The sequence below is a fragment of the Dothidotthia symphoricarpi genome (genome assembly GCF_010015815.1).
Source record: "Dothidotthia symphoricarpi CBS 119687 unplaced genomic scaffold P153scaffold_1, whole genome shotgun sequence".
Taxonomy (NCBI): Eukaryota; Fungi; Ascomycota; class Dothideomycetes; order Pleosporales; family Dothidotthiaceae; genus Dothidotthia; species Dothidotthia symphoricarpi.
In genome coordinates this window covers 1,724,615-1,735,173 of record NW_022985008.1, presented here as the reverse complement: position 1 = coordinate 1,735,173, position 10,559 = coordinate 1,724,615, and the positions used below count along the sequence as shown (strand labels likewise).

Here is a 10,559-nt window from a genome sequence, read left to right as displayed (position 1 = left end):
GACAGCAAATCTAGCCAGCCGATAAGATTTTAGCCATCTCCGCCTTTGTCTTCCCTTTCTAGCAATCTTCCAAAGAGCCAGACTCTTCTGGTGGCTTCGTTACTGAAGAGATTACCCTTTTTCGAGCAAGTTCCAGCTTCATACTCGCATCGTCAGCAACACCAAGAGTAGATAGACCAAGCTTAGGTTCACGGAATATCTGACTTAGAAAACCTTTAAACTTAACTCTATCCCGACTTCCCGCACCGAAACGTGCTCGAGAACGCGTGCTCTTGCAATCGACTCGTGCTTTTGTAGTCGACCCAATCGTAGCTGCGCACGAAAGCTAGACATCACTCGTACAGAAAATACTCCCAGCCCAAACTAACCTTTCCGCACTCATTCGACGCCTGAAGAAAACAGCAGAGGATAGCAAATTTGAATCATAAAATTTCCTCCACTTTTGGTCAAAAGATGATCCAAAGTGTGGCAGAAGAAGTACTCTATTCACCAAAGACCAAAAAGGGGACATAGCAATATCAGACCGCCATGACCACAACAGGGAGAGCTAACAAAAATTCGCGCAAAGAGGTCTCAGGTCAGTTATGCGACGCAGACTCGCGCCTCGTCGCATTCACCGGACGTTATCGAAAGGGAAACTTGGGTCGCCACAAGAGCCGGAAGCATAAGTACAGAGGGGATCGAGTGTGTCTATACCATGATGACGATTGTGGTAGAGTACGGTATCTAAATAGTAAGATGTAGGTCTAAAATGCTACGGAAAACATCGTATGTTTTGTTTCTCGGCCTCACTGCAGTATTTTTCGAAAGATCTAGGATGCTGTTTCAAACTCGTTCATTATGCAGATGAGACTTCCTCCCAAGCTAGAGAGGAGAAAGGTATTTGAAGTGTGTGATGTAAACAAACCAATCGATCTGATGGAAATATCAAGCAAGACAACAACCGTAGAGATCACGCACCAGAATTCTACACGTGTTGGATGACAATCACAAACGCCCTTTCCACGAGTATCAATGACAGACCAGCTCATGAGAAATACGCCTTCAAAGAAGCTTTGAAGAAGAAGAAGAAGAAGAAGAAGAAGAAGAAGAAGAAGAAAGGGGACAAACTCTACCATACAACACCAGCAAACCAGTGCTCGACCCCTACCCAACCCGCCATTCAAACTCACGAACAAGGACGACAAAAGTTACCAATACGATAGCGCAACAAGAGTAGCAGGAGATATCAAGCTACAACTCAAATCCGCATACTACACCACTTCTCCACCTCGACTTCTCCACCGATAGAGCATCAAACCCCGCAAAACGCCCGCAAAACCAGTGCTTCATACACGCCACCCCTACCCTCTCCTGCGAAAGCCTGCGCATACCCGTAGCAAGGCGGGACACACACCCGACATCTAACGTTCGGAGATGAACCCCTCCCATCTGCTCACGTTACGTCTCAATACAGATATCAACATGGCGCAGCTAGTCCAATTCCTCGCCGCAGACTTACATAGAGATACGCGATCAGAAGGGAGCGTGTCGGCCACAGAGACGGTTGTTCTGCCCAGCGAGGTCTGGGTGCTGTGCAGGTGGATGTCTTGTCGTGGTATGCGTGGGTTGGGGTGAGTAGCTGTGTTGTGGCGGGGTGTGTGTCGAGGAGGCGTTGAGCAGACGGGGTGATGTGTGTTCTTCAGCTATCGTTAGGGATAGGGGGTATATCTGCTGCGAGAGGAGGATATACAGGTGAGGAAAGACATGTCATGTCGTAGGGGATAACTGCTATCAAGCCACCACGGGAGAAAACCGCAGGTGATCAGCACACGTACGTGCTAGATGTCAAGGGAATATGCATACAATGCGGTACATAGAGTGGTAGTTCTCAATTGGGGGTTCTAATTACACTACCTAGCCCGACCTGCTCTTGCGGGCTAGTACGCTATAATCCGTGGTACCGTTTATCATGTTCTGCTACGGCTCGTGTCATTCATACCCACTTTCCCTGGTGTGTGGATTTGACTCGTACACTTGGATCGATCTTCACCTGTTCTTCGACAAGCACACCGCTATTGCATCGCCATTACCCGAATTATTCCACCGACGTAATCCGCCTACGAGACGGATCTCAATGTCTTGTCGTTCTACCGTGCAGCGCGTGTTTCTGGCAACGATCTGGTATGAGTACCCGCGAAAGAATACCCCATATTTCCGGACCCCAGTCCGAGAAACAAGCACCCAATCCCGCGCAGGATATAAGATATGAGCGTGACGATACGTGAGAGCGTCGGACGGCAATTCGGCGACGCGTTCTTCAGTCGGTGTGCATACTCCCTCCTCCATGATTGATCTCTCGCTCAAGACGCCGTCGCCTTGTGCTTCAAGTCCATGTTCTTCTCGCGAGCAACCTCCTCGTGTTCTTTCTTCAAGACCGTCCAATCGTACCTCTCGAACCCAAAGCTCCAGATCTTCTCCTTCTCGCTCCGTGGCTTGAAGTCCGTCTCCCGATTGCTCCTCCCCACGTGCTGGATCACACTCGGCGTGATTGCATACCTCAGCTCGTTTCTCTCGTTTGCGTAGTCTTCGATCAGGACTTCGGTGTTGCCGATGCGGCGCTCGCGGAAGTAGGAGATGAGGTCGACGACTTTCTGCGTGGGGAACACGAAGGCTTGGCTGCAGCACCCGAAGGCGGGCATCTCGTGCACGCCAATGGGGAGCGGGAGAACGGTGGTGCGGCCGAGGGCGAAGAAGAGGAGGATGCTGGTACCGGTCATGGCGTAGATTGCGATCATGGAGCGGCGGGTGGTGAGGGCGAGAGAGTACTTTGTGGTGGGCATGGTGAAGCGTATGACGAACAGCAGGGCCGTGGGGATGGCGGCGACGAACATGGAGTAGTAGAGGTACGTGTGCCAGTACTCAGCGTTCCAGCCCCAGAACTCTTCGGTGTAGAAGAGGCGCAGGTAGAGGAAGTCGGGTTTGGAATGCACAATGGCGGCTTGTCGTTCAGCCTCGTCGATGGCTGCAATGGTGCGGTGGTACCAGCCGTCCATGGCGACCGTGTCGTCGTCGATGATGGCAATGTAGGGTGTGTACTGCTCGGCGCACTTCTTCAGCAGGTACTCGTAGTCGAACAGGCCCTTCTCGATGAAGGCGCCGCCCTTGGCTTCCATGTTGCGAATGCCCTGCATCTGGTCGTCTCCAAACTTGTACGTCAAGACCTCGTCAGCAAGCCCGGCCAGCCACTCCTCGTTGTAGGCCGGGTGGTGGTTGGGGTTCGAGTGTGTTATGAAGACCATCAGGTAGATCTCGCGCCTCTCTTCCGGCGTCAGGCCCTCGAGCAAGGAGCCCATTGCGCTGGGAAGGTGACGCGAGTTGTCTCGGCGGTACGATGGGATGCCCACACATAGCTTTCTCTTGTCGTCTGCAGCCTTGACGACGCTGGAGCTCGCGGCCGAGCTGTATGACTGGATGAAGGCCTGGGCCTGCTGTCGTCGGATAGCCGAGTACCGAGGCGCGTACCCTTTGCGCGGGCTGAAGAAGACAGATGTCGGGTCGCGTGCAGAGAGCGTGGTGACGGTGTAGAAGAAAGCGAAGGTGATGAAGACGGCGAGGCCGGTGACGGTGCGCGCGGAAAAGTACATGGTGAGCGAGTGTGTGGGCCGGTGTTGTTCAGCGACGCATGGCTGGGTGGATGACTGGGTCGGTGGAGGGCTGGGCTAGGAGAAGAGGCGGAAGAGGAGCGGCCAGGCCATTGTGTATATGCGGTCAGGAGAGCCGAGAAAAAACCTGAGATAAGCAGTCACGCCCCATGACGGTACCGGTAGGCCAGGCACAACAACAATATCCCCATCCCTGTTGGCGGAATCTGGGAAAGGGGACGTGAGTTTTAGTCATGCAGGGATGCCTTAGCTAGTTTCGGGAGCATTTAATATAATCGCTTGTTGGCAATGCTAGCATCCGCTTGGAATACGTGCTGTTGGGAGATGAGCATGATTTGTTGTGATTGACAGTCGAAGCCATGTTTGGAAGCATCTCCAGAACATGTCGCGTTGGAATGGGATGAAGTGTAGGTTGAGGAGTACAAACCCCTAACTCGTCTCGTCAACATGTCAACATACAAACTGCCCGTCGAGCATGACAAGGCATGGTTCTACTCGAATAGCACCGTCGTGCATCTCCTTCTCAAACACTTGCATCCTTCCAAGGACTATATTCTAGCCTGCGGCGACCCACGTGCGAACCGCTCAGGCGTCCCGCTCCCGCGTAGGAGCCAGTGGCGTCATGGCCATGGCCGTTGCCGAAGCTCGTCGTCCACATTTGTCTCTGGCAACGCTCCGAGTCACACTTCGAGTCACACTCCTGCTGAAGCCCGATCCTCCCATGCAGTCCTCTGCCCCTTCTCCCAGCTCCCACCCCCTCAGCCATTCGAGGCTTTCATCTACCCCTCAAACGGCGTATTAGCGTACCAGCAACCCCAGATCTCCGCACCGCGCATCCAGCAACGGCTGCCCTCGCACAATGCCCAAGAAGCACGCCCCCGCATACACCCAAACAAAGCCAACCTATGTCCACCCGTCATTACAGAGCTCGCGCTCATCGACACCCTCTGCGCCGTCGACACCCCAGACGGTGAATCAGCGCATACAACAGCTGCGCCGCGAGCAGACACCCCGCCCGACCACGGAGCAGAGGGATGAACTCACATTGGCAGTAAGCAGCCGCACCGTCCCGCCCGACTTACGGCGCATACTACGCATCCCGGAGGTTAACGCGCCGAAACCAAAGCCCGGCACGCGTACACGCAGAACCATGGGAGGCGCGAGACCACCGCCTGGGCCTGCAGCGCCGAGTAGCTGGCTGGAGAGGAGTCGGCATGCGCCCGCGCGAGTGCGGAGGTTGCAGAGGGATCTGATTGGCGACCTTAACGGCCCGCCGAGGTTCTCCTTGTTGGCGAGGGTCACGGATGACGAGTTCAAGGTACGACCTTCCCTCAGGCGTTGGTGGGCGATATTTGGTGTTTTCCGTCTTTAACATCGCTCACGTTCAGGCTTCTTACTCTTGACGCAGCGCTTGCCATCGCCGAGGAGCTTGGTCCATCATTGTCTACGCACTTTCGCCTTGAACTGGGAGGAGCTGTCGGAGTTCGAACAGCACTATCTTCCCACGCTGCCGCTGTCACTGAGAGAAGTCTTGCTGGGCTATCTGACGGTATACGCGAATAAGGGGTGTATGGACTTCCGGTCCTTCAAGATACTCTTTCAGAGCGATGAGGCGGGGGGCGCATCAGGCTGGGACGAGACGCGCTTCCTCGACCTCACCGGCATGTTGAACGAGAACTTCAACCTCAACGACCTGGCGAAATGCCTCAAGCGCCCGACTACACAAACCACGCTGGGGCTGGAAGATCTAAGTATAGACCCCACGACCCCACCCAAAGGCAAAGAAAAGGCTCCCATCTCGGACTCCTGGGACGACGAAGACGAGACCGATTCCCCCACTACGACCCCCTCTGTCCTTCCCGCACACCTCAAAACCCCCTACTTTTCCAATCTCAGCCGCCTCTCTCTCGCCCACGCCGGCCTCTACGCATCCTGGCCCGACCTCCTAAAACTCTCTCCAAACCTAAGCAGAATACAACACCTCTCCCTCGCCTACTGGCCACGGCCCTCATCAACCCCCAACGCAACAACCACATCCATGATATCAAACCACACATCCATCGCCCTGGGCGGCTCACACTTCTACTCGGACCTCGACGACGACTGGCACGAAGCCGCCAACATCCTGCGCCGCCTAAGTCTCAACACCTACTCACTCCTCTGGCTCGACCTCGAAGGCTGCACCTGGCTCAAAGCGCTCACACTGCGGTTTCGCGTCTCCGAGGGCCCCCGCGCAGGCCCCAGCTACGACGTCGATACCTGGCAGCCCGCCGCCACCAAGATCCTCGGCCCGGACTGGAACGACGCGTGGAGTCGCGTCACGTATGTGAATTTCTTCCAGGGCTGGATTCCAGCAGATAATACGGCGATTCAAAATATGCCCGCGGGGATTGTGCCGGTGCAGCTTATGGTGTGGCTGCGCGAGAATAGGGGGAAGGAGGGGGAGGCGTGGAAGATGAATGTGGAGGAGACGGGGAGTGCGGTCGCGGAGTGGGTGCAGAGGGAGAAGAACGCGAGGAGTGTGGCTAGTGAGATTCAACATGCGAGGAAGAGTGGTGTGGGGGAGTGGTGCGAGGTGGATCATGGGTGGGGGAGGGAGAAGGTATCGTGACTTGTTCCGCATTTGATTGTGGGGTGTTGATGTGGGGGTGGTCAGATGCGGGGATGAATAGAAGATGTTGTAGACCATGTTGCAATATCATAGTAGAGGATGGGAGATGTTCATTGACGTGCTTTTCTCCAGTCTAGGAGACCTGATAAATCTGTGTTTGTACACTCACTACACCTCAAGATATACTACATAGATATCCCAATCCAAGACTACATCACTACACAGCAGATCAATACCATGTCGACTGCACACTCAACTCATATAGGGTGGCGTGCGTAGAATCTCCATCATGCATCTACCAGCTAAGCACAACCAACCCGCCAACCATCCCATCACGGAGTTTTAAACGGGGTCCCGAACCATCACACACAAACCCAACGCAGCCATCCGTCCAACCACCAATCAATGACGCAATATCATACTTCACACAATCCTCCTGCACTGCACAACGGACTCGCAACCCCCCACTCCACCAATCGGGGGTCCGCTACCAAGCAAGCTCCCCCGATGCATAGTTCAAGCCCATCCAACCGCGTCCACTCACCACTCTATCGAGCAGATGGCTTGCATGCCGGTGACGACCACCAGAGAAGGATTACGTGTGGGTTCGCTGGTGCTATGTATTGCGCGCGGGACGGACGCGACAGTGGCGTTTCAGCCTTCCGTGCCGCGTGGCAGGCTTGGCTTAGCTACTCAACGGTGGGCGAAGGCATGGCAGGGGTAAGGTGTTGTTTGGGAGTTGTGTGGTGTGGAGTGGTGGGGAGAGGGGGGGTTTATTATGGGATACGATACGATCATTATGGATGGCTATTTGGGTATGGGTACTCGGATGGACGCGCGTCGTGGATACAGTGGGCAGGGCCGGATTGACTGGCGAGGGTTCAGGGAGTGACAGATGTCGGGAGTCGGGGCTAGCGTGGATCGGGCTGAAACTAGCGTCGCTATCCCTATCCTTGCCTTTTGCTTAGTCGTCTGGCCATGGGCGCTGCGGATGTGGGAAAAAGACTGACGTGCGTTGCGTAACAAAAAGGCCGCGTTGTTCTTTTCTGCTCTGCTCTGCTCCTCGTCGTCTCTCTCTCGTCTTGTCTGCAATCGCTGTGTGTGTGTGGACACGATGCTCTCCTTCAAGAAAGCGCTGGTGCTTTCGCTCGCCTGCCTCACCCTCTTCTTCGTCTTCAAGTCCAGCCACGGTCGCAGCACCGCGCCCACGTTCCGCAACGCCCACGACCTCCCCCGCCCCACGGCCTGGACGCCGCCCAAGACGGGCGCCCAGAATGCCGCCGACGATGCAAAAGCAGCCGCGAAGCAGGACACCACGGCCTTCGACACGCCCGACACCCCGCCCAAGAAGCCAAAGACGCAGTACTCAATCGACGAGCTGAAACTCCGCCCCCTGCGCGACCAGCTCGAGTACCAGTTCCCCTACGACGTCGACGCCAAGACGCCCGCCTACATCTGGCAGACGTGGAAGCACACACCCGCCCAGGGCGAGTTCCCAGAGGTCTTCCGCGAGTCCGAGGCCAGCTGGAGCATCCACCACCCGACGTTTGTGCACGAGGTCATCACGGACAACGTCGCCCTGCACCTGATCCGCCACCTCTTCGCGTCGACGCCCGAGGTGCTCGAGGCCTACACCGCGCTGCCGCTCCCCGTGCTGAAGGCAGACTTCTTCCGCTACCTCATCCTGCTCGCCCGCGGCGGCATCTACTCCGACATCGACACGTCCGCGCTGAAGAGCGCAACGGAGTGGGTGTCAGCCGACGTGCCCGCCAACAGCTACGGCCTGGTCATCGGCATCGAGGCCGACCCCGACCGCCCCGACTGGGCGGAATGGTACTCGCGCCGCATCCAGTTCTGCCAGTGGACCATCCAGGCCAAGCCCGGGCACCCGGTTCTCGTCGACGTCGTGGCCAACATCACGCGCGAGACGCTCAGGCGCAAGGCCCAGGGCACACTGAACAAGGACCACAAGACTATTATTGAGTTCACGGGCCCGGCGATCTGGACGGATACGATTTTCGACTACTTCAATAATCCTGATTACTTCGATATGAGCGCTAGCAAGGGCAATATTACGTGGGAGAACTTCACGGGTATGAAGGCTGCGAAGAAGGTGGGTGATGTGGTTATTCTGCCCATTACGTCGTTTAGCCCGGGCATTAAGACGATGGGTGCTGGTGAGGATAATGATCCTATGGCTTTTGTTAAGCATCAGTTTGAAGGTAGGTTGCTCCTCTAGCGTTGTCCGCGTGGTTGTTCAGTGCTAATTAGTGACAGGGACCTGGAAACCAGAGAATCTGCGCCATATTGGCGAGATCTTCCCCTGAGTGGATGAGCCCCCGCGGACGCACGTAGACGCGTGCTGAGACTGCGCGAGACGTGCGCGAGATACATACTGCGGGTGGGAAAAGGACTATACACGGTCGGTCGGTCGGTCGGTGCTGGGCATCGCTCGCCGTGCGAAAAGGGGAGGGCACGCTGGGGAAAACGTCTCGGCTTGCCGTGGGTCGGTGTCGCGAGCTTACACGACGACTGGATTCGACAAGACCAGATCAGACCGCTCAAATCTCGTCGTAGTGCGCCTTCGATGGGAAACCGGCAACACAAACAAGCAAGCAAGCAAATAGACGGGCGGACATGGCGTTTCGGCGTTCCTTTCCTTTGCTTCCTACATACATACATCCATACAACCGCCCTCGACGACACGACTTCAAGCGCTGAAGTTGGGCTGGGCATATCTTATTTACACCGTTTTGCTAGTTGCTCGAGGACAGATTTTACCGTGGGTGGTAGATTCCTCACATAGACATGTCTTGCACAGCGTAGTTAGGTATACTCTCGATTTCAATATATATATAACCACCCTATTGTCATCCCACTCTATCCATGCCCCACCTCCAACTACTCTCACACGCTTCAGAAACAAGATTATCAGTGCCTCCCCGCCCCCAAAAACCGCCCCGCCTTCCCCGCAAAACTCAACAAACTACCCCCCACTGTTGGCCGACGTTCTAACTCCCTGTCTCGCGCGCGGTCTTGTGTGAATTGGGCTTCTTCGTCGAGGTCTTTTTGCGTTGTGTGTTCGTGCTCGTGCGAGTGGTGGGAGTGGTGCGAGTGTGAACTTGGGTGGGAGTGGGAGTCGTGGCGCGGTGGGTCGAGGTAGTGCGTTTGTGGTTGTTGTTGTGGTTGTTGTTGTTGTTGTTGGTAGACTTGCAGGGCTGTGGGTTGGGGTTGGACGTGGGAGGTTTCGGGTGGTGTGGGGGGGCGGGGGAAGGATAGCTGTTGTTGGTTCTGGAGGGGTTGCTGGAGTTGGTAGTTTTGTGGTTGAGGTTGGTAGTTTTGGGGTTGAGGTTGGTAGTTTGGGTCCAGGGCGTTTGGCGTTGTTGGGTAGGGTGGGTTGGGCGCGGGAGGGTAGGGGTTTTGTGTGTAGGCTGGGAAGACGGCGGACATTTTGGTGGGTTCTGTTTGGTTTGGTTGTGGTGTAGTGTGGTGTGGTTGTAGTCCTAGTTCAGGTGAAGTGGAAAGGCCCAGGAGCTGCGGTTCAGCACAGATATATCTTGATTATCGCGCCGAGCAAAAATTGCGTATGCGGCGGAGTCTTGGGACTTTGTGTTCCTTGTCGAAGGGAATAGAGTTTGGTCGGTAGGGCAAGGGTGTTTGACTGTTTTGTGAATGGGAAAACTTGTTGGCAGGTACTTACTTCATGGCCTACCGGTACATATACAATAGCCTTTAGTTACACTACCTACGCTTTGCCTCTTCTACATCACGAGCTAATTGTCATCGCATCATCTGTTCTGTTCTCTTCTCTTCGTGGTCGGCTTAGAGTGCCGTCGATGATGTAAGGTCCTTGGCGGAGGGGCAGAACGAGTGGACGGCATTCAGGTGCCTGGGTCTAGCGTGAGTTGGAGTGGTGTGCACGGTCTTGGCTTCGTTCCGTTGTTGCCGTACACTTTGTCGAAGGGAGAAGTTGTGCTGTAGTCAGCTTGTCGGGCGTGGAGTGCCATTGGTGAGAGGCGTGAGAAGATCGACGAGTGGTTACCCGAAGCTGATGGAGGTAAGCACTCAACAGTACTGCAACTTGTTTCTCGCTCCAAAACCTCAAGTACTTCAGCCTTGTGTGCAGTTTTCGCCTTCGATGTTGCCCTCAGGAAGGTACATAGCGGCCGGTGAAAGGGTGACCGAGGCCGAGCCGCCACATCGTACGCCACGAGTAGCCTTGCGTAGCTCTGCCCAAAGCTCTAGCTCAGCTGACATGCGAACCGGTCTTGTTGTCGAATCACAGACGCGCAGGAGCTTAAGCC

At 55.4% G+C, this 10,559-nt stretch overlaps 5 protein-coding genes across 5 annotated transcripts; 3 read left to right on the top strand and 2 right to left on the bottom strand.

Annotated features, from left to right (window-relative positions):
- Window positions 1-840: 840 nt before the first annotated feature.
- On the top strand, window positions 841-1,205 carry P153DRAFT_380771 (uncharacterized protein; the record flags this gene model as incomplete). Its single annotated transcript, XM_033669959.1, has 2 exons — window positions 841-879; window positions 933-1,205. 2 exons carry the CDS (start codon window positions 841-843, stop codon window positions 1,203-1,205), a joined length of 312 nt encoding a protein of 103 aa, XP_033529349.1.
- A 1,137-nt stretch (window positions 1,206-2,342) lies between these two features.
- P153DRAFT_278675 (uncharacterized protein) lies at window positions 2,343-3,626 on the bottom strand (the record flags this gene model as incomplete). Its single annotated transcript, XM_033662966.1, has 1 exon — window positions 2,343-3,626. The coding sequence occupies one exon, from the start codon at window positions 3,624-3,626 to the stop codon at window positions 2,343-2,345; it is 1,284 nt and encodes a 427-aa protein (XP_033529348.1).
- Window positions 3,627-4,317: 691 nt separating this feature from the next.
- On the top strand, window positions 4,318-6,467 carry P153DRAFT_362671 (uncharacterized protein). The gene is made up of 2 exons (XM_033667186.1): window positions 4,318-4,962; window positions 5,053-6,467. Exons 1-2 carry the CDS (start codon window positions 4,504-4,506, stop codon window positions 6,253-6,255), a joined length of 1,662 nt encoding a protein of 553 aa, XP_033529347.1. The 5' UTR covers window positions 4,318-4,503; the 3' UTR covers window positions 6,256-6,467.
- A 902-nt stretch (window positions 6,468-7,369) lies between these two features.
- Window positions 7,370-8,582, top strand: P153DRAFT_278560 (glycosyltransferase family 32 protein; the record flags this gene model as incomplete). The annotated part of the gene is made up of 2 exons (XM_033662959.1): window positions 7,370-8,477; window positions 8,533-8,582. The coding sequence occupies 2 exons, from the start codon at window positions 7,370-7,372 to the stop codon at window positions 8,580-8,582; spliced, it is 1,158 nt and encodes a 385-aa protein (XP_033529346.1).
- A 604-nt stretch (window positions 8,583-9,186) lies between these two features.
- P153DRAFT_427548 (uncharacterized protein) lies at window positions 9,187-9,705 on the bottom strand (the record flags this gene model as incomplete). Its single annotated transcript, XM_033672672.1, has 1 exon — window positions 9,187-9,705. One exon carries the CDS (start codon window positions 9,703-9,705, stop codon window positions 9,187-9,189), a length of 519 nt encoding a protein of 172 aa, XP_033529345.1.
- Window positions 9,706-10,559: the final 854 nt, after the last annotated feature.